The sequence below is a fragment of the Pteronotus mesoamericanus genome, unplaced genomic scaffold (genome assembly GCF_021234165.1).
Source record: "Pteronotus mesoamericanus isolate MK-2021 breed Mesoamerican mustached bat unplaced genomic scaffold, CSHL_Meso_final contig_263, whole genome shotgun sequence".
Lineage (NCBI taxonomy): Eukaryota > Metazoa > Chordata > Mammalia > Chiroptera > Mormoopidae > Pteronotus > Pteronotus mesoamericanus.
Genome location: NW_026555112.1, coordinates 8,487,177 through 8,514,304, shown reverse-complemented (window position 1 = coordinate 8,514,304; position 27,128 = coordinate 8,487,177). Strand labels below are relative to the sequence as shown.

Below are 27,128 nucleotides of genomic sequence, written 5' to 3'. Positions count from 1 at the left end.
CAAGAAACTGCCATTTTCCCATTGTATATTCTTGTCTCCCTTGTCATAAGTTAATTGACCATATATGTGTAGGTTTATTTCTGGGCTGTCTGTTTTGATCCATTGTTTTATGTGTCTCTTTTTAGGCCATTACTGTACTGTTTTGAATCCTGTAGCTTTTTCATATAGTTTGACATCAGGGAGCATGATGCTTCTAGCTTTGTTCTTCTTTCTCAAGATTGCTTTGGCTATTCAGGCTCTTTTGAGGTTCCCTATGAATTTTAGGATTGTTTGTTCTATTTTTATGAGAAATGCTGTTGGAACTTTGATAGAGATTACATTGAATCCATAGATTGCTTTGGGTAGCATGGATATTTTAACAGTACTCTTCCAGCCCTGGCTGGTGTGGCTCAGTGGATTGAGTGCTGGCCTGTGAACCAAAGGGTTGCCAGTTCAATTCCCAGTCAGGGCACATGCCTGGGTTATGGGCTGGGTCCCTGATAGGGGACGTGAGAGAGGCAACCACACATTGATGTTTCAGTCCCTCTCTTTCTCCTTCTTTTCCCCTGTCTCTAAAAATAAATAAAATCTTTTTAGAAAAACAGTATTCTTCCAATCCATGAGCGTACAATATCTTTTTATTTATTTGTGTCTTCAATTTGTTTCATCAGTGTCTTAGAATTTTCATTGTATGGGTCTTTTGCCTCCTTGGTTGAATTTATTCCTAGGTATTCTTTTTGATGCAATTATAAATGAGATATTTTTCTTAATTTTCTTTCTAATAGTTTATCATTAGTGTCTATAAATGCAACAGCTTTGTGTATATTGATTTTATATTCTGCAACTTCAGTGAATTTGTTTATTGGTTCTAACAGTCTTTTGGTCAAGTTTTTAGGAATGTCTGTGTATATCATGTCACCTAAAAATAGTGACATTTTACTTCTTTTTTTATTGTTATTCTATTACTGTTGTCCCAATTTTTCCCCCTTTGCCCTCCTTCGCCCATCCCAGCCCCCGCTCCCACAGTTGATCCGCACACTGTTGCCCATGTCCATGGGTCATTCATACATATTTTTTGTCTAGTCCCTCTCCCTTTACACCATGACCCCTCCCTTCTGCTCACTGTCAATCTGTTCCTATTTCCATGCCTGTGGTTCTGTTTTGTTCGTTAGTTTATTTTGTTCATTAGATTACTCTTATAAGTGAGATCATATAGTATTCGTCTTTCACTAACTGACTTATTTCACTTAGCACAATACTTTCCAATTCCATCCATGCTTTCGCAAAAGGTAGGAGTTCCTTGTTTCTTTCTGCTGCATAGTATTCCAGTGTGTAAATGTACCACAGATTGTTTGATCCATTCATTTACTGATGGGCACTTAGGCTGTTTCCAGCACCTGGCTATTGTAAATAGCTCTGCTATGAGCATAGGGATGCACAGTTTTACTTCTTTGTTTCAAATTTGGATATCTTTTTTTCTTTTCTTGCCTAATTGCTCTGGCTTAAATATCCAGTGCTTTGTAGCATGTAAGTGGTGAGAGTGGACATCCTTGACTTGTTCCTGACTAATCATTAGAGGAAAAGCTTTTAGCTTTTCACCATTGAATGTGATGTTAGCTGGAAGCTTGTCATATATGGCATTATTCATCATTTTTAATGTGTTTTAATGGATATCTTCAGGTACCTAGTAACTTTTGACTGGCATTCCATACTTAAGAATAGGAAATGCAAAACTTGATTATGAATTCAGAGTAATAAGTGGGGCCTCCCACTGTGGGCTTTATTGTAGGAAAATGGCTGGGTGGTTTTTATTGTCCTGATGTCTCCGATGTCATTATCTTCAAATCTCTCATCTTAGGCTTCTCAGATTCCCCAGAGAGGAATTGGCTGGTCTTCTACGTGGAAAGTGAAGGTCTGGCTGCCAGTATCCTGGAGCCTAAGCGGATGAAGATAGCTAGGGGACTCAGCTTCCAGGTTGCAATTGATCCCTCAGTTTTCGCTATGGTACCTCTACCCATAACCATGCCTGATGTCTTTTAGTTCAGAGACTGCATAACCCTATTTAAAAAAAAAAATCCAGTTGTCTGGTAGAGTCCGGGTAAGGATATGGGCATCTAGCATCTTCCTAAACAGCTTTTAATCAGTACTCATTTCAGCATCCCATTTATCCTACTTCTAGAGGTCACTGGACCCAGTTCTAAAATTTTATGAGATTTTTGCAGCGTAAATATGATTGTTCTTGGTTTTCCCCAAGCTGGTTTTGGATTCAGCTTTTTCTGGTCTCCTAGGTCTGTTACCAGTTATCTGTCTGCTTTTCACATTCCAACATTTGGTTGCTGTTCTTTGCTATCTTTGATCCTTGAGGATTTTTACCTTTGTTTAAACACAGACACACTTTACCATTATTTTCCTGGGGTTTTGAGAGAGAGGAAAATGGAATACAAGTGTTTAATTTTCCGTCTTTACCTGGATGTGTCAAGAGGGAGTATTTCTTAGTTTGTATTTAACAGTCAAATAGCAGAGATGGTATCATGAAGTACAATTAGAAATGACCATTGAAATAAGAAAAATGTCTTACAGTGCTTATATTCCAGGAGCTTATCACCTTAATCCTAAAATGAGACTTGAAAATCTTTACTGAACAGTCAAGTATACTTGAGATAAGAAGTTAGTTATGGCACTGCAGTCAATGAAAGCCCAAAACCTCTCAGAATAGGTCTTGACACATTAAAAAATAATAATTGGTTGCTTTGTTCTTACTTAGATTTTCATTAATGTGAGGACATAATTTAAGTGACAGTTAACTGTATCAGCTTTGCTTCTCCATGTTAAAAAAGAAATCTCTTCTTAAAATCTAATTAAGAAAGTTTCCTGAAATATTTATTTCCATACTTCTTTACCTTGGTGGTCTTGGGGCAGTATTTCAAGCAGGCAGGAGTGGAAGCCACGGAGCCTGGGCCTAGGCTCAGAACTCTCACAACAATCACTTCTGCCACATTCTGTTGATTAATGTCCATCACAAATCCCACTCAGATTCAAGGCATGGAGAGACAGACTCTAATAGTTGATGGAGGAAGGAAGAAATTCCCAAAGGGCTGTGTGTACAGGGATGGGAAGAATTGTGGCCTTTTTGGCAGCCCACCACCGTTTCCCCTCTGACCATAATTTACTCACATTTCTCCCACAAAGAAAGTGTAGTCATTCCCATTACAGGATCCCCAGTGGTCATCCCAATATGGCATCAGGCTCAACATCTGGGATCTCATGTTGCAACATCAGGTTAGCTTGGGGATGAGGATCCTTGGAAGCAGCTCTTCAGGTATGGTTCTTCTTGAACCAGAGACCTGTCGATGAAAAAGACCAGTTAACTGTCCCCTACATTTCCAACAGACAGTGGGGAAATGGGCACCGGATAATTGCAATGCTTCTATTCACAGCGGAGAGCAAGAAGCCTATAGTAGTCACATACAGGGGACGATTCTTCAAGCTCCTCTACTCCAGGCCCAAGAAACATGCCTTGATTAGGTGCCTGGTTCTGTTTCCTACTTGCCATATGCCTTAGGATTTTTAATGTATAGAGACCAGCAGTGTGGCTGTAAGTCTAAAATAATTGTACAACACCATCTGTAAGTAGTTAGATGCTTCTTGAGAAAGATACTACTTGAAGTTTTAAACCATGGAGGTTTTCAGGACAGAGAGAAACAGAGGTGGGTACTTAGACCATGAAGATTTTTCATACCGTTGAAAGGATATTTGTTTGTTTTGTCAGTCTCAGAAATTCCTTAAAATGGGTATTAAACCACTTTTAAGAAGCCTCTTCTTTGCCTTTCTTTTCCGCAAAGCAGTGTCACTTTGAAAACGTAATGCCAAAATAAACTGATTTTTAGAATGATCGAGTTAAGAAAAAAATGTAAACTTTATCTGTAATATATTCTGACAATTTCTGGAACACTCATTGGGCCTCTGGGGTTATGGGCAACATATGGTCTGCTTGTTCCCTCAGGCCCTGGAACCGGGAACAAGGCAGTCCAAGCCCTGCCCTCATAGTGCCTGCATTCTACAAGGGAAAGAGGGCTTTTTTTTTCCCCCACAGGGCCAGATGGAAGCATCTAGAAAGCCCCCTTCAAACACGCACACACAAAGGCAGATCCATGCTCCCAGCAGTCCCTTTTGCAAGCAAGAGGGAAGATTTGGAGCAAGACAGATGACTTTTGAATCCTTCCTCTCTACCTGCTGGTTGTGTGACTCAGAGCATATTACCAACCCTCCCAGGAGGCTGGAGAAGGAGATGTACATTTAGAGCCTTGGTCATGTAACTACATGACCCTCCTCTACCAATCCAGCAGTTTTTCCCCTCCTCACCCCTCAGGGGGAAGGTGCGAACAGACCTGGAACAGAAATGGCATTTTCCCTTTAAAATTTCATTTTTTTAAAAATGTTTCCATTTTTGTAGGTTGTATATGTGAAAAAAATTTCTTAAGCGTGTATAGTGAAAATTTCTTCCTACCGTCTCAGCCAGAGGCAACCAGTGTTTCCGGATGCGTGTGTGTCCATCCACAGCCAATCTATGCCCACACAAGCAAATATATGTCAGAATATGTGTAGCTGTAACTGTGCATGTTTTCCTCTTGGACACAAATAGCTCTGTGACTGTTTTGAACCTTGTTTGTTTTTCTCTGTAGTGCCTTGGAGATGTTTTATGGCTACAGTGAGCACCTTAATCATTTTACAGCTGCAGAATATTTCATTGAAATTTGTACCATAATTTGTTTATCCTATCCCCCACTGGTGAATTATTTAGGTCATTTTCGGGTGTTTGCTACTATAACCCATGCCATAATGAACATTCTTGTACATCTGTCACTTTGCATGTGGGCGAGTGTATTAGGAGAATAAATTTCTGAAAGAGAGCTTGCTGGGTCAGAAGATAGAAGATGAGGATATATGCATAACTTTGACAGAGCTTGTCAAGTAGCCCTCATAGAATTTGTACTGATTCGCTGCCCCACCAGCAATGTGTGCCAACAGAGGTGAGTTTTTAAGCTTGTGTGGAGCCTGAGTACCTCAGAGACTGAGCACCAAGTCTTATGTTTGCCAGAATAGCTCAGCTTCTGTCGCGTGCATGTGTGCGTGTGCCTGATTTCATTTGAAGAAAGTTGTTTCTACAGGCTAAGTGGCTGAGAAAAGCTTGAGAACCATGATGTAGGGAATCATCACTGTTCTCTTAGTCCCCCACTTTGAAGGAGTGACAGGGAAAATAGATTGCTCAACACCCTACAGGAAGATTTGAGCCAGAGAATGGTTCAAACAGTATCTGGGAAAATGGAATGAGTGGAAAGATGTCCAGGAGGCAGGAGTAGAGGCCAAGGTACAAGGAGATGAGATCGTCTCATATGTTAGCTAGTGTGCTCCAAAAGTCCGCTCATTTGGGCCAACTTTAAAGATGCGTCACTGCCAAGCCCTGTGTTACTGCTGGAATACAGAGATGAGCGTGGCTGGTCCCTGCCTCAGGAAGCTCAGATTGAGAAGTCAGGCACGTAGGCTGATGGGTCTGTATAATGTCAGAGGAGTAACAGCAGTGACGGCAGCTGAGAGAGCGTGTTGAATGCCAGACGGTGGGCTCAACAGTGTTTGTCATCTCGTCTAATTCTGCAGAAACCCTGTGAGAGGTTACAGTGGTATCCCCATTTTCACAGGCAAAGAAACAGAGATCCGGAGAAGTGAGGGGAAGTTCTGATACCACCTAATAAGTGACAGAGCCAGGGCTGAGACTGAGGCTCTTTCACTTCAAAGTCTTAAGGGAAAGCAGGAGCAATGGAGCTAAGAGCCGCTTCCTTCATGTTTAGAGCCCCCCATTACTTTTTCGGGTAAGGGTCAGGAAGACCCTTGGAGGGGGATGTGCCCCGAGCCGAGGCTCAAAGGGTGATTGGAAGCAAGGAGAGCATTCCAAGCAGAACCACTCTTGGGCTGATCCCAAGAAGAGCCCACGTCCAGGAGGTGTTCTCTCCCAGGGAGGCAGGGGGGTGGCGTGGGTAAGCGGGCAGTCTCTGGAGCCAGACGGCTTGAGTTCAAATCCTGCCCTGCCTCTTATTAGTTGAGTGATTTTGGACACATTACTTAACCTTTCGGATTCTTCACTTGTAAGATGAGGCTCTAAAGTCCTTAATACCTGAGTTGTTGTAAGGATCAAATGAGTTAACATGTCTAGGATGCATAGATTAGCCCCTGGCATGGGCTGTATGTGTTCGTTTCTACTGAAAAATCTCCGGGCTCCAGGTACAACATATATGTAAGGAAGAGGAAACTCAGTTTTGAAGCTTGTCTGTTGTGCTTATTTTAGAGAACTATTACATGAGCTCACAAAACATAATGTGCTAAACAGGAGAAGGAAGCAGAACACTATGTATCAGAGGAAGGACATGGGCTTTAGCCTGGAGTATCTTGTCAGGCATGGCTGTGTTTATCAACTTTCAGTTATCTTCCAAAATTGTGAGTCAACTGGGCTTTTTATTTGTCATCTATTTCTTTATGACATCTCTATTTAGTATTAAAATGTAATGGTCTGTCTCAAGGTGAAAAAGCAGAGGGGGATAAAATAAAAGGAACCACATTTGAGGTAACTCTTGGTTTTCCTCTCTGATGACACAAAATGTTTTCAAAAACCCTAGAGAAAATATAAGATAAATGCTGTGACTTCCTCACTTATCCACATAGCATCTCTCTCTCATCCGTCAAGTCAAACTACCTTTTTCTGAGAACAATAATCTATAACAGGATAAAAGTAAAAGTGAGAGGAAAATACTTCTCTAAGAAATCAGCTCATATGTCTTCACATTTTGTTTTCATACGTTTTGTCTTCATGTTCTCTGGCCTTTCTCTCCTTTATACGCTATTTTAAACTCACATTCCCAATTCTGTTCCCAAACCAAACTGCATTCATAAACACCCTCTCTTAAGCCTGTTTTATCTCTTCTTCCCATAATTTGAACAACTCTTGAGAATCCATCATCTTCTTGAAGAAAAACATTTAATAGCAATGTTTTCCAATGTAAATCCCCATGACACTTACTGCTTTTCAAAAATCTGCACCCAGATTTTTAGTGTACCAGGCACTCACTAGGCCATGGGGCTACAGAAATGATGATGATTCAGTCTTTTGCCTAAAATGAACTCACAGTCTTGTGAGGGAGAGAGGCACACAAAAGGAGTTTGATTCTGCCTATCTTTGCCCTAGGATCACGTTCATTTCCTTCATGGTTTGCTTTTCCCACTACCTTGTAAGCCTCTCAAGGACAAAGATTTTGTCTGTTTTATTTACCATTGTATAATCAGTACCTTACCGAGTGCCCTCAATAAACATTTGCTGAGCGAATGAATGAAAATGAATGACAGTACGGAATGATCGGTAAATTAGTGTGTTTGCAAGATAAGGAAAAGCTCAGAGGAGACAGTGCTTTCAAGGTAGGAGTGGGGAGACTTGCTGGAAGCGGTGACTTCTGAGTTAGATTTTGAGGGCAATTGCTACCAATGTTGATAAGCCTTGTGTAGATTCCAGCTCATACAAAGTACCCCCTAAAAGTTTGTTGAGCATTTTACAATTTGTGAAGCAATTGTACAATACTTACAGTATCTCTAATATTCCATCATTTAACACATTCCTGGGAGAGGAAGACATGGCTGTTTCATGCTGAATTTTGTGGTCTGGGAAGCTCTATGATCCCCTGGAAAATCTCTCAGTAGCATAGAAACACCTACTGGAAAACCCAAGGTCATGGTTGGGGGGCGGGTGTGTGTGTGAAAAACTGTGGGGGCTGGGTGGGCTTCTGGCTGAGAGAGAAAGCAATCTTAAGTATATGCTTTAGAAGAGGGGGCTTATCCAGGAAAGACTATGGGAAAGGAATGGACAGACGTCATTTTTAGATGCTCGCCTTACTCTTGAGCCAGACAAGATCTCAGTACCTAACTCCTGTATCCACCACCCTCACCAGTTTCAGATAATAAAATTTCTGGAAAAAATCAGGGTGGGAGAAAAGAGAAGAGGAGATAAAGACAAAATGCATTATTAGTTGAATTTATCTAATGACCATACTGAGAAAAAGTAAGATATGAGGCCGAGACTAGCTATGAATGTTTTTTAAGGTTCCTTAATTTTGTTTAGCTCTAACTCCTTCCTGACATAATGATGTTAATGCTTAGGAGACTGAGAACCAAAACTACTGAGACTTGTGAGCCGCCTGCCCCTGCTGCGACCTCTGGGCTCTCTCCTGCCATCCTAGCCCTCCCCTGTCTGTGGCTCATTGAAGGCACCTCTGTATGAGTAACGCCCAATAATACCAAAAATTAGAGTCTTCACCTCCGATTAATCCTCAACTTGTGTTTTCAATGTGTGTGCAGTTTCATCATACACAACAAAGACACCTTCTTCAACAACGCCACAAGAAGTAGAATTGTACATCATATTTTACAAAGAATAAAGTATGAAGAAGGAAAAAACAAAATTGGTAAGTAGTGTATTAGTATAGAAAGCTACACTTGATTTTGGGGGATTACAAACTTTTTTCCTTTTGTTTTATTAATATCCATTCTAGAAATTCTTGTCATTTGTGAAACCTCTAACTTTTCCCTTGATGGATATCTCACAAGCGTAAAATCTTATTGTAACAGCATCCTTAGATCTCTTTTTTTAAATAGCATGTTACTTCATTTGTCTAAGATCCTGGGATAGTTTTCTCAATTCTCAATTCAACAAACATTTGGGGAATGGCCACTGTGTGCCAGGCACTGGACTCGGGGTTGGTCCAGGTCTCTTCTGGAGCTTATGTTGAAAGAGCTAAAAGCAGGCAATAAATAAGTAAATATAATAAGTAATGTGAAGAAATGGCAATGTTTGAGGTTTCTGAGAGAGACTGGGAAAGACTGGGGGTGGGATAAAGCTGAGATGGAATGGTCAGGGAAAGCTTCACCGAGAAGCTGAAATTTGGACTGAGACACAACAAGAGGGAGCCAGGATGGGCAGGTGGGGGGTTGGAGGGTAGGTATTCCGGGCAGAGGAAGCTGCAAGTGCAGACGTGAGCTGTCACAAGTAAGTAAATTCTCCAGATAATCACCACCCCCATTAAACAGCCGCCACAATTTATACTTTGTACATTTTTACAAGAATTTCTCCATATTACCAAATTTCCTGCCTTATTAAGCAGATTATTATATTATCAGGAACAATTGGGTGGCTTTGTCCTTATCTCTGTCCCAGCAAGATTTTTATCAATAGTTTGATTAATGACCTATATTAGTCAGGGTCTAATCAAAAGACAAAAATCCCACATAATTAAAGAGGGAAAGTTTAATGGAAAAAATGAACTGTGACAAGGGATTGGAATAATGGAGGATTGGCTACCAAAGAGTAAGAAGACCTCTAAAGAATAGAGGAAGAGCAAGTATTAGGAGCAGCCACCACCCCTAGAAGGACTGCCCACAGCAAAGCTGAGATTCAGGCCCTGTCGGACGGGGTGCAGCTGTGGCTCACTGGGCAGCAGAGCAGTTGGCCGGGCGTGCCGTGCGTGCAGGACTCTCTGGGCCTGTCCTCTCCAGTCCCAGAGACGCTGTGCGGAGGTTCCAGGCAAGCCATTCGCTGGGAGATGTTGCATCAGCGGCACTATTCTGTGAGGCTGTTCAAGGGACTCCTGCCCTTGGGAAGCTGCCATGTGCCCCTGTCCTCCATGTCCTGCAGGAGCAGCGTACCCTAGAAGCCGTGTGTTGCCGATGCCTGCTGAGGGGAGCATGCTGATACCCGGAAAATCAGCTCCCTCCCCTTCCAGTGCCTTCTGCTAGCATCACTTCACATTGTACCCTCTGGCAGGGGAGAAATAATCTACAAGGTCCAGCTCCATTATTGCAAAGCAGGCAATTAAGTACATTTGGAGCGAAGGGGCAATGCATTGATATCTGGCACTTAGGCTAAACAGCCCACTCAGCAAGCTTTCAGGTTGGGTGGAGACTGGAAGGAGGCATTAAATATGTTAGTCATTGGAGTCAAGAGCCTAACTGATCTCACGGATCTGGGAATCTCAGCCAAGTCCAACAAGATGACATTTGGTAGTTTGTAAATATAAAGTCTTACACTCAAATTCAGCAAAGCAACTTGCCTGGCCCTGTGGGAGAAATGTTGCTCAACAACAGGAGAGGAACAGATTTGAGAGGTTTAGTCAAATGCAGCTCAGTGTGAGTCACTAGAGTGCCGAAGCTACCAGACTACTTTGATCCCAACCTGTATAAATTGAAATACAATAGGCAGAACTAGGTAGTTGCCTAGTCCAGACCTGAATATACCTGGAATGGTACTTTCAGTGAGAGTCAGTGTGGGTGGGAACGGTGAAATGAACCTGATTTAGGTCTGTCTTAACTTCAGCGGCGTGAGGGGTCAGCACATGCTCACATTGTCTACGGCAGTCACCTACCCTTTAGACACGTCCTCTGCAAAAGTCCCCCATGGCCATTCTAGCGTAAAGGGATTGGGCCCGCCTCTGAATTCATATGGCAATTGTTTTTGTGGGTTTACATCATAACTAATCATTTACAACTCTTCTCTTATTATCTATAATTGTTTATTTTCAATGACACTATGAAAATTCTACCACCCAAAGAGAATCAATGTTAACATTTTGGTGTGTTAAATAATTTAAATATTACATTAATACTTTTTTATATTTATGCCCTATTTGTCCTTCTGATTTGTAAAAACAAACTTAGGATATGCTACACTTAATTTTTATCATACTGTTTTTTCAGTTAACATTGTTTCATGAGCATACCAGAAAACCAGTAGGGGAGAAATGATTACAGCTTTAGCTATTCCAGATTATTTCATAAAATGCAAATAGTTTTTTTAAAATATTGCCTTTGCTAATATTGATATTATAATTTGCAGCACACCTTATAACTCACTGTGACATGCTAGTGTGTCGAGAATCTTCAGCTGAAAATTGTTAGTCTAGATAATAAGCTCCTTAATTATAAATAAGTTGCCTTATTTGTCTTTCTTTCATCATCGCCTAACACAGTATCTGGAATGCTATAGAAGTGCTGTTAAACTGAATTGAAAATGTTTTAACATGATCAGTGTCTAACCATAGCATCCTTATACAGTCAAAAACTGTGTATAATGAGGTCACAAAACAATTTTTGTGCTTAATTTTTCATCTCAAAATATGGGCTGTTTTTACAACTAGTCAAGGTAGAGACAAAAGAAGGGCAGAGACAGTGAATTTTAAATGTTCTGAAGGAGCACAGGAAGTGTCATGTTATCACTAGTAAGAGATTTTTTTTTCTTAATAGTTCTCTCATTTGACGGAAAATGGAGAATTCTATTTACGGACCTCCAGTTTTTTGAAAATAAGTAATGATGTACTGGAAAATTAGCAATAACCAATTACAGAATGAACTTGTAACCCAGGATCAGGCATTGTGCTAAAAAATAAATATGAAGTAAAACTATATACAAATGCTATTAACCCAATGTTTCATTGTCATCTTTGGTTTCATAAATAAAAGAAACACCATATTAGAAAAATTAATTTACTGATAGAATTAATGTCTACCCAATGTTATTTTCTGTCCGAACCTCTTTTTGAAAGTGGCATCTTGCATGAGCCAACGTTAATTAGATAACAAAAATACTGACTTATAAAAATGATTCATAAGAGAATTTCAGTGGAGTGTAAACTACCACTCTGTAAGTTTTTCAACTTCACTCTAAATTTATTACAACTGTGAAAATCAAGCCTGTTGAAATTCATCTTCAAAATACAGCAATTGATAGAGCAAGAGGGATTTCTATAAACACATCAAATAAGTCTTGAAACTGATTTGTATTTTCAAAATTGGTGCTCAGAGGGGAAATTAGTAAACTGATAGACTTCAAATATTAACTGCTTTCTTACTTTGTAGGACTTGGATAAATTATGAAAAACTTATAAAGGTCATCATCAGAGTCTCTTCTTAGGTCTATGTGAATCCTTTTTTTAAAAAAATAGTATCTGGGATGCTTGAAAGTTATTGATGAGATATGTGGAATTCTCAGTAGAAACTCCAGGCACCCAAAGCTTTCTACATACTAACTTACTCATCCATTAGAAAGGTATTTATTGAGGGTCTCCTGTGTGCTACACAAAATACAAAGCCATATGGATATTTGTATTTCAAATGCTTTCCTTAGACATTTAGAGTTAATGTCAAGCCTCTGAAATCACATTACTATGTTAGTACGATTAAAAGTACCTGAACATTGATTGACCCTCCATCAATACAAAGTGAGTCAGTGCATCCTTCTTTTTCCAGTTAGGCTAAGACTCTGGGCTCCAATCAGGATCTAATCATAGAGAGCGTTTCTTATAAACCACCTGAGAGACATCCTTCCAGATATCCTCTCCCAAGTACATTTCAGGAAGTAGCATAAATCTCTATATGAAAAAAAAACCTTTAGATATCAACACATTAAACTTCCACTTCTGGCCAAGGTGGAGTAACAGGCGTAAGATTTTCTGTCCCACCTGAAACAATCAAAAAAAGAAAAACAGAAAAAATGTGTTAAATAACCTGGCTAGTGCTCACTCGCATGCTCTTTCTCTCTCTCTCCTCTCTTCCCCCTCCCTCTCTCTCTTCCATATGTGTGTGTATACATATGGAAGACACATACACACACACATGCGGGTATAAAATTAGAAATTAAATTTATAGTTTAAAAACTTCTCACAAAGAAAACTCCAGGTCCAGATTATTTTACTGGTGAACTCTATCAGGCATTCAAGAAGTAATACCAATTCTATAAGAGTCTTTCACAAAATTTAGGACTATTTAAAGACTATTTCCTACCTTATTCTGTGAAGGTAGTATTACCCAGATACCAAAACCAGGCAAAGACAGTAATAAAAAAAAATTACAAATTGATAGCCTCTGTGAATATAGATGCAAACATTATAAACAAAATTTAGCAAATAAAGCCCAAAAATATATAAAAAGTATAGTATATCATGACCAAATAGGATTTAACCAGGACTGAAAGGTTGACTTAGTATTTGAAAATCAATTGATGTAATTTACCATATTAAAAAAGTAAAAAAAAAGAAAAGAAAAAAGGAAAATCACATAATCATCTCTATAGCACAGAAAAAGCATTTGACAAAATCCTACAAAGTACAAATAGAAAGGAACTTCCTTAACCTTCTAACGTGCATCTGTAAAATACTTACAGTTAACATTATACTTAATGGTAAAAGACCGAATGCTTTTCCCTTCAGATAAGGGGCACTGCGAGTATATCTGCTCTTGTATTCATGATTCCACTTGCCTGTGCAGTAAGACAAGAAAAGGAATGAAACATCCAAATTGGAAAAGAAGTAAAACTGTTTTTATTCTCAGATGACTTAATCATCTATATAGAAACTCCAGTGGAATCCACTGAAAGGCTAGAAGAAGTAATGAGTTCAGCATTGTTGCAAGAAATAAGATTGATATACAAAACTCAATTTCATGCCTATCAATCAACAACAAACAGCAAGGAACTGAAATTTTAAAGACAATACCATTTACAATAGCATAAAAACATGAAATTCTGAACTGGCAAAAGATATGTTAAGACGTGTACATTGAAAACTACAAAACACTGCTGAGAGAAATCTAAGACCTAAATAAATTCAGAGACATATCCTGTTCATGGATCAGAAAACTTAATATTGTTAACATTACCAGTTCTCTCTAATTTAATCTATGGATTCAGTGCAATCTCAAAGTCCCAGAGCGTGTGTGTTGGAGGAGTGGGGAATTTGCAAACTGATTTAAAACTTAATAGGGAAATGAAAAATCTAAGAGAGCCAAAATAACTTTGAAAAAGGACACAAGTGGAGAGTTAAAGTATTAGCTACCTGATTTCAAGAATTATTACAAACTTATAGTAATAAAGAGTATATTGTATTGGTATGAAGACAGATAAGTAGAACAGAATAAATAATCAAGAAGTGGAGCCACACACATATGGACAATTGATTTTTGACAAAGGCTGAAAGGCAATTCAGTGGATAAAGGATTGTCTTTTCAACAAATGGTCCTAGAACAATTTATACCCATATAATGAACTTGAACCCATATATGATAATTAACTCAAAAGGATCATAGACCTAAATGAAAACCTAAAACTATAAAAGTTCTATAAAAACTATAAAAGAGGAAATATTTGTGACCTTAAGTTAGGGAATTCTTAAATATAGTACAAAAAGTACAATTTTAATAGGAAAAAATGGATAAGTAGGACTTTACAAAATTAAAACTTCTGCTTTTTTGCAACATATTTTTAAGAGAATGAAAAGTGAAGCCACATACTAGGAGGAAAACTTTTCAAACCATATGTCTAATGAAAGAGACATTTAGAATATATAAAGAACATTCATAACTCAATAATGACAATTTAATAGGCATACAATTTGGACAGGCATCTCACAGGAGAAGATATGCTTATGGTAAATAAGCATATGAGATTTTAGCATCATTATTCATTAGGGAAATGCAAACTAAAACCATGAGCTACCACTACATGCCTACTAGAAATGGCTGAAATTAAAGACTAACCATACCAAGTGTTGGCAAGGATGTGAAGGAACTAGAATTCTTATGTGCTACTGATGGAGTGCAAAATTGTACAAATACATCAGAAAACTGTTCGGCATTTTCTCAAAATACAGCTACCATATCATCTGGCCATTCTATTTTTATTTACCCAAAAGAAATCAAAAGATATCTATACAAAGACTTGTACACAAATGCTCATAGCAGCATTTTTTTTTGGTAATAGCTCAAGATTGGAAACGACCCAAATGTCTCTCATGACGGGACTAGATAAACAAATAATTATATATCCATATGATGTAATAGCACTCAGCAATAAAAAGAAGTGAATCTCAAAATGATTATGCTGAGTTAAATAAGTACTTTGTATAAAACTCTAGATAATGCAAACTAATTGAGAGTGACAGAAAGCAGATGAGTGTGTGCCTTGGAGATGGCATAGGAAGGAGTAGGGGGTGACAGAGTGGCACGGCAAACTTTGGGGGCGGTGGGTATGTTTACTGTCTTAATTGTGCTGATGGTTTCCTCAGTGTACACAAGTCAAAACTTGTCAAATTGCATGTTTTAAACATATGCCATTTATTATATGTCAGTTACTTCAATAAAGCTGTTTAAAAAAAAAAACATATCTACATAGTCAACACCCCTCCCCTGTATCATGGATGAGAACATTGAGACCTAAGGACAAAGGGACTTTTCTGAAGTCACACCACTCATCCAATGAGGAGGAGTTAGATTTGTCCATCTTTGAAGCTTCCGGATAAAAATAGAGGAGCTCCTGGTGGAAAATCTTGTGGATTTTGTTTTTTGATCTGATGTGTCCACTTCTCTCAGTACATTCCGGTCTCTATGCCAAGCACTGTACTAGGTGTGCTTTCTTGTTTTCTGTTTGAAAATTCCCAGCTCTTGATTCATTTCCTAGCGGATAGCAACTCTCTTTTTAAACTATTGGTGTTGCGAAGTGGGTTTCCGTTGCTTTTGAAAACCTAGATGGTTTTCTCCCAAAAGTACCACCCTTACATTAGTCTTGAACATTGTGAGAATTGAAACTCTGTATTAATTAGAATTGGACTTTCTGCTGTTTCAGGTCTGAATCGTTTGCTTACCAATGGCTCCTATGAAGCTGCCTTCCCTCTGCACGAGGTATTGTCCTGCCTTTTCTCCTTCTCTGTCAATTTCTTGTTCTTAAATCAGCTTCTGGGGATTGTCATTGACTGAGTTTGTTGATATGACATTTGTTCAGAATGAATTTAATTTGTGCAATAGGTAATTAGGCCTACTTGCCTTGTGACCCAACACAGGTTGGTTTATATCTGTGTGTCTTTTTATGTAATTGCAAGAATACTTGAACCAGGAGTCAGTCAGCATGAATTCAGAGGAGTGGCTGAGGGACTCCAAGTCACAAAATTAATGAGGCATTAAAAATTTGCATGAGGCACTAGACCCGGCGGGAAATGTTCCTGCATCATATAGTCTGTGCAACAAAGAAATGTATAGTTATTCTCTAAAGAGTAGGAGGAAGCCATTTTGCAAAGTCTCTGGTAACCAAAAGTTATAAACAGAAATAAATAGTATTGTACTTATCATTGTTCTTTTAAGATATATACATTCTAATTTTTTATACGCATTTATCTTTTTTTCCTTTTTTTCTTTTCTTATGTATTTACTATATGCTCTTTGTCATGTCTTAGGACTTTTGTAAACGTAACCGTGATTACCCTTAGCTCCAATTCCCCATTAGATCTTGGAGTATTTCACCCAGAATTCTCTTTACACATAGATATGTCATTCTTGGTGAAACATTATTGTCTTTTTCAAAGTACTCTGCCCCTGCTCCGTGCTGGTCACCATATGGAAGAGAATACAAAGATAAATATCATGGCGTGTGCCCTGTAGAACATCACAAACTAGCCAGGGGGAAACTACACTTAGTGATTTTTGGAACAGTCTTCTATTAGAAATAATGTTAGCAGTTCGCCAATAAACTTTAGAGGAGAAGTCCAACCATCCCTAAATGGCAAGTCTTTTCATTTGGCTAACAATATTTCTTCGCTTGATTTCAAACACCATGAGGATGTGAAAGGGGATTTAGAATTTTTAAAACCATATTCATTAACCAAACTAGTAGCTTTGATCTGAGACCCTATTTACAGTCCGCCATGAAACAATTTTGGAATGATCCTTTTAGTATCACAGAAGCAAACATTTTGACACAAAGGTTTTTTTTTTTTTCTTTTATAGTTTTCTGTATTTACTTTAAATACATATTTGTGTTTGGTTATTTTCTTTCATTTTATTTTCATTGTTGACACTACTATAGATGTCCCCATCCCTCCCCTTCAGCCACCTTCATCCAGCCCTTGCCCCCCTTCCCTTTGGCCAGTTCCACACTGTTGTCTCTGTCTATAGATCATGCATACAAGGAGGGGACCCCAAAACTGTAATTATCTCCTGTAGGGCAGGCCCCTTGTAGTACAGGTTTCCCCCGCTAGGGGAGTGTTCCAGGAACCCATGTGTATCAGTGCACTAGCTGGCGCTGTTGTGAGAGGCTGCATTTGGCTGCAGGGAATTTTTTTTGAAGACTTTCATCATGTTTGCCCATTTCATGATGGGTGATTTACAAGCACACCTGCCCACCACATTGAGTATGCAGCAGTTTTTCACCAAAAATGCATGACCCCCATGCCCTGCCTTCCCTATTCACCTAATCTTGCCCCAAAATATGTTTTTGTTTGTTTGTTTGTTTCCTTGCATGAAAACAAGTCTCAAAGGGAAGCATTTTTGCCAATGTGGAAGAGGTAAAACAAAAGAAAACAACAAAAAAACAATAGACACACTAAAGGGCATCAAATCCGACAAGTTCAAAACCTGTCTTGAGCAGTGGTAAAAATGCCTCCATAGGTGTTTTGCATCAAATGGAGAGTATTTTGAAGGTGACTGAAGTTTAACCATGTAAGGGTAAATACACGTGTTTTTATAAGTAAATTCTGGGTTGTTTTTGTCATCCCCCTCCGTATATGTCCTTTGGCTAACCCCTTCACTTCCGTCCCCTACTCCCTCCTCCATTCTAGAGCCACCTGCAAGCGTTTCTGAGCACTAAAGACAGATTTCCCACCAAAACATCACATGGCTTCTTGTAGCTATTGGTTGGCATTGCCAGAAAGGGTTTCACTGCCCTTTCTGCTGCCCCACTGCCCAGCCCTTGCCCACGGTGAGCGCAGGGTCTGAGCGGTCGTAGATGGGCCGGCGCACCTGCGCAGGCAGGTGAGTGGGTGGTGGGCATGAGGGTGTCTGAGGAGATCCGTTAGGAAACTTTACAGAGTAACACAAGGCCTTCTCTGTATTTTCATATCTTGGTAAAGCCCTGGATTTTATGAGAGAATGCCCAAATAATAGCAGCTGAAATAATATAATCATTCTTTTTACTTTTTTACTCTCAAGTTAACTTGATTATATTATTTAACTTTACAACAACCATCAGAGGCAGGAAAGGCAGGGAGGGCAGATATTGGTGTCCTTGTTTCATGTTTAAAATTTAAAGAAATTTGGAGGTTTAGAGAAAGGTTAGCCCACCTCTCATCACAGGGAGCTGGTGCTTCAGCTGAGACTAGAACCTGAGTTTCTCGTCCCTGTTCACTTTCCACTAACAAAGGGCCTCTTGGGTTGAAAGGGCTTCCCAGTGATACTTCACCTCCAGGAGGTACCTTTTCTGTTTGTGAAACTAACATTGTCATTAACTGGACTCAGAAAACCCCACCTCTCTGGCCTTGGTCTCCTTCTTTTCTTACTGAGAAGGTCAAATTTTTTTCGAATTTTTCTAATTTTGAGGTGACTCCAGCTTTTACATTCTAGTGTTTTCTCATAGATAAGGCCATGCGACAAGGTTACAGCTGTGGCAGTTTACTGAGTGCTCTTGACACAAGTGGGAAAGAGAACTTGGGGACATGGCCTTCGAGCAAGACACGTTATTCATTTAAACCACAGAGGGAACTAATGAGACAGATACTATCAGCTCCATTATGAACTAGGAGTCCAAGGCTCAGAGAATTTAAGGTCTCCTCACCAAAAAGTAGCAGAACTGAATCTGAGCTCAGCTTGAACCTGCCTGATTCTAGCAACCATGTGCTTCTTATTACACAGGATCATCAACAAGATGATGACCAGAATAACTAATCAAATTTCTTTCCCTTCCATAGTATGGATCCATTTTTTTTTCATATCACCTCTATTTCTACTCCTGCCATGGGAGACTCGTATTACTATTAGCTCGCCTTCTGGCTTGTGTGGGTTTTACCTCACTGACTGTGGTGTTTTTATCCCAGGGAAGTTACAGAAGTAAAAACTCCATTAGAACCCATGGAGCCGAAAACCACCGACACCTGCTCTATGAGTGCTGGGCCTCCTGGGGCGTGTGGTATAAATACCAGCCTTTGGATCTCGTAAGGTGAGTTTTTAACCAGCTGCACACATAAAGCTTGCACAGGATGACTAGGGCAGACTGCCTGCTGGGACAAGAGAAAACTGTCTCAGGTGCACAGTTCTCACTCAATCTGGCTTCTTCCCAAGAGGACAACTCTCCAAGGACATGAGTCATGGTTGGGAAACCAGAACTCCCTCTGGTGAGGTTGATGTTTCCTCCAAAAAGGCCTTAGGAAGGGACCTGTGAGATTAGCCAGACCTCCCACAAAACTCCATATGGAGCAGTTCACCCACGGGACTTATCAACTGATCGTTAGTGACAATTGTAAAGAGGTGATTCTGCTTACATATATTAGTGACAGATGGAATATTAGTTACTATGTTGTAAGTGAGAAATATGAAGGGCTGTCGTTCTAATACAAATCCGATTTATTTTAATTTTCATTTGAAACCGATAACCTTTAAATATTGCAGGTTAATACTGCAGGTCAAAAGAGTCTATCAGCTCTTAACCAATGATACTTGTGCAGTGAAATGTATTTTTAAGGGTCTATGTACACCTAACTTTCTGCCATGGCAGTGTTCTACCCTGACGTCTCATTATTTATACAGAGATTGGTTATTAAGACTCGGTAGCAACAATCCACACCTCACGGATTTCTTATTAAAGAGAAAGTCATGTCTCATTTCCTAGACTAGCTGGATTTGTTTCACTTTTACAGAGGCCCTCAAAGAATGAGCCCAGGAGAAAATGAAATAAGACAACTCGCTTTATGTTTCATCTCCCTAGATAGTCATACTTCTTGCCAGAGCCCTTGTTACCAAGTGTATACTCCTGTTGACTCAAGGACATTGATAAATTGTGTCCCATTCTTTGTATTGGTAAAATAAATGATCCGGATGATTTGTGTGATTGGAAAATATTTTCTGAGATGAAATTATTTTCCTTTGACTAGTTTCAATACATGATAAAACGGGGGGGAGGGGGGGAACAGGGGAAATAAAAGCAAATTCTTTTCCCAGCCTCAGTTTCATGTTATAGTATTATATTGATTAAATATTACAGAAAGTTGCTGCAGGCAAAACATCTTACTCATGACAGTGTTTTGATTAAGACTTTACAGTTTGTCAATGATTATTAATTAACTGCCCGTTGTGTTTCTAGTGTAATGCTAAGTACTGTTGGCAAAGGCACAGAAGCCAATCTCTGGCATTGAGAACCTCTTGGTTTCCTTCAGGGAAACAGGCCTGCGTACCTGAGACAACTATAAAACAATACAAGACTATGCACAATTAGGTCAAATGTCTGATGGAGGTGGTGAGTTTTACAGTAATTTAGACACATGGAAAGGCTGGGCGTGGGTCAGCGCCTCTGGGGGTAGGCTCTGTGGGGCTGAGCCCTGGAAGAGCAGCGGGGCCGGTGTTGGCCAAAGGGAAGGGAGATGAAAAGCACAAGCAAGACTGTGGAGCATCTAGGGACTCACGTCTTTAAAAGAGTTCCTGTCCTACAGATTTGGCTTCCTCCACCTCCCTCCAATCTGGCCGCACCCTGCGTCTCCTCCACTGTGCTGCTTCCTTCCCCCGCCGCCTAGACTAAGGCTGTTGTCGCCAACTTGGTCTCCCTTTTCCCACTCTGGCCCCTTCCTACCCTTACTCTTCCTTGCAGAGAAAATGGTCTTTTTGGAATGTGAATCTGATCATGTCTCTTGATTGTTAAAACTCTCATAAGTTTCCATTTCTGTCAGGACAAAGACCAGTGCCTTTAGCATGTTCTGCAAGATCCATCGAGGCCCAGCCTCCACCTACTTCATGCCTGCCTCTCGTTCTCAATGTTCCACTCACACCACCCTTATTGTACTTGGTCCCTCCTATCACAGGATCTTTGTACATACTGTTTCCCCTGCTGGAAACTCTCTGTCTTATCACCAGCCCCCACCAAGCGAACTTTCACTCATTAGCACCAATAGTTAACCTTCTCAAAGAAGGCTTCCCTGACTTCCGTGGTCAAGTGGCATTGTCCTATATCCTGATAGAATTGTATTCCTCTCCTTTTTTTAGCTCTTAATTTTGTGTTGAAATTAGAAACTTATGTCTTTAATTGATATATGTGTGAGTCTCCTCTATTACCTAGCAAGCTTCTTGGGAGCAGGGACCAAGCTTATTTTTCTCACCAATGAATTCTCAGCACTTAGCACAGTATTTGGTACATAGTAGATATTTTTTTTATTTCTTGAATGAATAAATAAATATGTTGGTATATAAAAGCATGTTGGAAAATCTTCTGGGAGTAGAAAGTTTCTATTGGGATACCGTGGAGGATGGAATAATCCCACATTCTTAGGAGCCATTGGACATTCTGAGAGGAAAGTAACAGTTGGTATTTAGAAACAGATGGTTAACAACATTTGTTTGGAATGAGAATGAAAAAGCTAATTAGAATATTCTTACACTGGGCTAAAAAATAATTACCTTGTAACTCATGAAATGTAGTAATTGAAAGGCACAGAAAGCACAATTTAGTTTGTATTCTAACACAAGTTAACCATATTACTGATGTTTAAGAAATAAAAGAAAAACCAAGGAATATCCTGGATGATTTCAAACTTTACAGACCACAGGGCACAAAGCAGGTGGGTTAGCTTCAGAAAAAAATTTATAGAAGTAGATATTGAAGCCTGTTATAATTCATCCATTAAAAGGGAAAGTTGTTCTAAGTATCTACGAGATCTGTCCAGAAGGTGTCCAGCCACATAATGTGAAAAATGGAGACATTTATTGAAGAAGATATAAGATACAAGAAACATTGTACATAGGACAATGACACCTCAGTCCCCTTCAAAGTAAGCACCTTGGGACCTTACACAGTTCTCCCACTTGCCATCAGCTGCCCCATTGTATTTTCCTGAATCTCATTGACAGTCTGAAATCTCCTCCCTCTTGAAGGTGATTTTAGTTTTGGGGAAAGTCAGAAGTTGCAGGGCACCAAATCTGGGGTGTAGGGGGGCCGAGTCACCTGGGTGATTTGATGTTTCAACAAAAAACTCTACACAAGACGTGATGCATGAGCTGGCGCGTTGTCATGGTGAAGCTGCCAATCACCAGTTGCCCATAGCTGCGGCCTTCTGAATCACCCGAATAGTTTCCACAGAGGAATGTTCAAGCGTATAAAAAATTTGATGCAGGTTCATTGCTCTACTCACTCAGTCATTTTGAATGTGACAGCCACACAATACACATGCCCACTCAACAGTGTTTACCACTGCACTGACTAGTACAGTGAAGTTGTCATTGTTCACGCACACGCATTCCAGTCCACTCTCCTTGGCTGCCAGGTCACTTCGATGTTGCACAAACCATTCTCATTATATTAACAATGGCTGGACTTTTTCTGGACAGATCTGATAGTCACATTGAATCTCAGTAATTAGAGGTTTTTTTCTTTCCAGTATCTTGTGATTCTAACAGTGTAAACATCTGATAAAGCTACAAAATACTGAAAGGGATATTTATTTTTTAAGCTATTTTATCGTTTATGCTATTACAGTTGTCCCAGTCTTCCCTTTTTGCCCCCTCCATCCAACTCCCACTCCCACAGTCCATCCCCACACCTTTATCCATGTCCATGGGTCATTCATATATGTTCTTTGACTAATCCCTTGACCTTCTGAAAGGGATATTTAAAGTTTTTCACAATAACTTCGTTTCCCATTTTTTAAAGAAATACATAATTCATTACAAACAAACAGACTCAGAAATGGCAAAAATGAGATGTTGGCACAAGCTTTTCAAATTCTGGTTTTATATTAATAACTGTTATATCTTCTTGAATGGGCTTGGGTTTATTCTGTTTTCTCAGAGCAAGCTTGTGCATGTTGTTTTATAAAAGTTCATTCCGTTTCTGATATAGAGTAGTAGGAGAAGAAATTTAAGCCCAGCACCTAGATTCAGTCAAATGTTTCATTCTCTTGGCTTACCTTGTCTCCATGTTTATCTGCAAAGCCACTACAAAGTAAAAGACTGAGAAAAGTGTTATAATACCTACCTCTAAACGCTTCACTGTAACTTGTAAGGCTGTTGTGTCTTACACAGGCGGTACTTTGGAGAGAAGATTGGGTTGTATTTTGCCTGGTTGGGCTGGTACACCGGCATGCTCTTCCCAGCTGCCTTCATTGGACTGTTTGTCTTTTTGTATGGAGTCATTACCCTGGATCACTGCCAAGTCAGGTACGGGGAGCTTGGGTGAGGCTGCCTTTGCTTTTATTTAATGATGCCGGTATGTGCTTTGGGGGTATGCACAGACCACGGGCCCACTTATCTTTTCCTTGTAACTTCCTTCTGAGTCTCTTCTGGAAAAATTTAAAAGCCTCAATTTACTAAATCTCTCAATCCCTTGCCCTTGTTGCTATGGTCTTCAGCTTCCAAGGAAGTAAAATTTGCATTTTTGGACATATAATCCATGATGTGTCCACAGAACAAGTCATTTTCATTCACTGTAAAACTTGCCCTTTCTGACTTTTTCACTTTTTTTCTTTCTGCTAACACTGCAAAATTGTGGGCTAACATTCATTTTGTATGAATTCTGTGTTTTTACCAGGACCCTTAAGCCTAAACCAGAAAGACAGCCCACCCACGTGCTGGGCCCTTCCAAATGATTCAGTGTTGAGGGTTGTTATCTTGTCTCTTTCACCAAAATAGAGTTTAAGGTATTCACAGAGATCTTACCTCAAGGCCATACAGTGCCCTTAAATAATAAATGAGCCTTTTAGAAGTGATTGCAAAAATAAAGATTGATTGATCATCCTGCCTACATTCTACTTTCTGGTGAAATTGTTAACGAGATGTAACTTTCTCCCCAAACTAATTCCTAATATTTTTTTGTATTCCTCCATTATTAGTTGCAACTTATATACATAGAAATCAAGGCAGGCACTTTCAGGTATCTCATTGTGCCCAAAATTCAGTGTGACATTGCTTCAAACCTGTGCAATGTTGTGAATGACTTGTATAATTTGGGGTATGACAATCAATGTTTTGCTTCATGTATTTATTTATTAATATGTAAAGCCAAGAAAAGAGCCTCATAAATAAGTAGGTTTATCAAATTACTAAATTGTGCAGGAACTTGTTTATGTTAGTAACAGATAAGGCTAAGACACTTTGGAGGACACAAATGTAATCTACTGGATCTTATTTACTGGTTGAATATTTTCATGTAATTGGTGGGACAAAGGGAAATGCTCTTATGTCATCAAAAAAGCAGTCCTGTCCTGTTCTCTTTTCCAGTAAAGAAGTCTGCCAAGCTACAGATATCATCATGTGTCCTGTGTGCGATAAATACTGTCCATTCATGAGGCTGTCAGACAGCTGTGTTTATGCCAAGGTAATTTCCAATATGCAGCATTGTAGGTTGACTTTTACATACACTTTCCTGAGGAACAGAGGCTAACTGCACTCTGTCATTTCTGGTCTTTGATTCTCAAGTTTATGTTGTAGGATGGACTTACCTTCGTCACTCAGTATTCTGATTCAAGTGTCCTTTTTACCATATATGTATGTTACATCTATTGGCTCTAATTATCATTGCAAGCTTCAGCACGGAGAGTGCAAGAAGCTCAGTTAGAGGCCAGAGAAAGGTTTAAATCTTGACTCTGCTCTTCACCGCTTGTCACATAAGAAACAAGATATTTAAAACTGAAGCTCTCTGAGATTCATTTTTCTCATTTGTAAACTGGAGAACATGATGCTTGTTTCACACAGTTGTTACAGCATATATACAGAGCAAAGTGCTTGGCAAATGGTAAATTATCAGTAACTGAGAGCCGCCATAATTTTCCTCCTCTTTCCTCATCATCATTGGCAAAAAGACTTAGACTCGAGGCTTGTTCAGCCACTTTTACCTCCTTGACCTTCCTCAGGTACAGCCTCTTTGAGGCTGAGCTTTCTCATCTCTGAAATGCACACCTGTCCTCTCTGCCCCACTGATATGTCATGAGGACCAAAGATAGTACACGTGAGAATGTTTTGAAACAAAGAAACATAGAACACCATTATGTCTGTGAGAGGCTATTGCACCTCCCTTTCTCATGCTATGCCTTTCTTTATTAAAATTTTAGACATATTCATCAAATTCCTGTGGTATTTTTCTTAGGGGCAATGTCACTTATGCATAGCACAGCCTGAAGTATGGGCAGATGGGCAGACTTTCCCAAGACCTACTGCCTATTAACTTTCCCAGATGCCAGATATGGAAGGGGTTGGCAGATTTTATTGAACTTCTGTGATCACGGCAGCTTGGATCTGTCTGATTATGCTGTTGGCATTGCAGAGTTTTTTTCCTTATAAATGGGAGACCATTTGATAGGCAGCCCATCCGTGATGCCTTTAGCATTGCAGGCGGCCAGTCTGTACAGAGCCCAAACCACAGCCATCAGCTGTGATTTTAGAAAGATTTGGGCTCTTGCCTGTATGTGCAGCAAGGAACCCAAAAAGCACAAGATACTCTCCCTACCTTTGGAGAACATGCAAATGCATGTGAGTGGATGAGGACACATTTAACAGAGCGAGCTAGGGAAATACAGATTTTAACGAGGATCGAAAGAGTTTTGTCAACGATTTAACTCATGTTTATAGATCATGAGTTAAGCCTGAATGACTGAAGTACAAAAATCCTACTTTTGGGGAATCTCAGAGACCCAGTTGGTGGTGGTGGTGGTGGTTGTTATTTGCTTATTTGTTTTTAACATGGGAAAACATGCCTTGAATGAAGTTCTCTCTTTAGGAGATCCAAGATAATTCCTTAAAAGGACCATCAGATTTTATAGGGGCTTCTTTGGGCATTGACCCTACTGAATATAACATCTAGAATAATTATATAATAATAGCTAGGCTATAGCTATAAATATAGCTAGGCAACCTACATTTATTCTTTCTAATTCTCATAGCAATTTCAAGCTTGATGTTACTCCCATTTTGCTCAGGGACTCAGAGAGACACAAAATTACTCACCCTTGGTCGTACAGCAGTAAGGAGCTGTGCCTTGGTTTATCTGACTACAAAGCAGTCACTGTGCCACACTGAGTCACAAGATGCTTAGATTATGGATTTTAAGTTTGGTCTTGCCGAGACACTTAGTAAAAGGAAGTCGAAAAAGCATCAGAATGACAGGATTGAAGTTATACAGACTTTCATTTAGAAAAACTTATCAGAAATGGCAGGCTGATTTCCTGGGACTAAGGACATTGGAATCAAATCGGAGCCTGGATCCAATTTAATCAATGGCTGCTCTGCTGATCAGAAAGTTTTCTCCTCGACCCTTGTATTTGCAAGGATCACACAGCCAATTTTAACTGACTTAAGCAGAAAAGGATTTACTGGCTCATTTCCCTGGAAAAGACACTGGAGTAGTTCACAATATCTGAGCACAAGGGCTCCATGGCCTAGAAGTAGTCCTCCAGGCCCCCAGGTGTCGCTCTCTTGCCACCTGTCTACATGATCATTCTGCAGACAGGCTTTTCACATGATGGGGCAGGTGGCAGCTGAGTGCCATAGCTCCAGGCTTAATCCCTTCTTCTGTTTTCAGAAGGTTTGTGTTGCCTAGTTTCGAATTTGAGGGAGGCAGCTGTCTTCCCCAGATATTCCATAATTTTGGGCTGTGGATAATTGTCCTGTGAAAGTAACAAGCACTTTGGGTAAAGGTCAGAGGCCAGGTTCTAGATCATCCAGCCTGGTGAGTCTGCAGAGAGGAGAGGACAATGTGTCCCAGGCATCACTGTGTGCTGCCTCTCTTCCAGAGGATGTTTCTGATAGGAGTTACATTTTCGAGCCTGCCTAGAGCAGAGGAGAATTGGGAGGAGGCATCTCCCTTGATCTACCAGCCCTGGGGTTTGAGAGGGGACGCACCGAGAAGCGAAGACCTGCGAGTAGCTGTCCAGGCAGCCCCTACTGTCATCGTCTGCTCAGCCAAGGAGGCCTCTGGACATCCCTGGTTTTACCCTGAGAATGCCAGTGTGGCCTATTGCAGCAGATTTCTGAGGGAGGGAAAATTAATTGTGCCGTGACCATTGAGGGAGAGACCGAAATAGATCTTAGGTATTTCTCTAACCTGTGCTCTCACTCTG

General features: G+C 39.9%; 1 protein-coding gene across 1 annotated transcript in view; it reads left to right on the top strand.

Moving 5' to 3' along the window:
• ANO4 (anoctamin 4) overlaps positions 1 to 27,128 on the top strand; it is a 323,866-nt gene that overhangs the window by 245,994 nt on the left and 50,744 nt on the right. Inside the window, exons 10-14 of the mRNA XM_054574503.1 lie at positions 8,374 to 8,480; positions 15,680 to 15,735; positions 18,915 to 19,036; positions 23,101 to 23,235; positions 24,295 to 24,391. Of these exons, the coding sequence (XP_054430478.1) occupies positions 8,374 to 8,480; positions 15,680 to 15,735; positions 18,915 to 19,036; positions 23,101 to 23,235; positions 24,295 to 24,391 (517 nt within the window). The remainder of the gene's footprint in view (positions 1 to 8,373; positions 8,481 to 15,679; positions 15,736 to 18,914; positions 19,037 to 23,100; positions 23,236 to 24,294; positions 24,392 to 27,128) is intronic.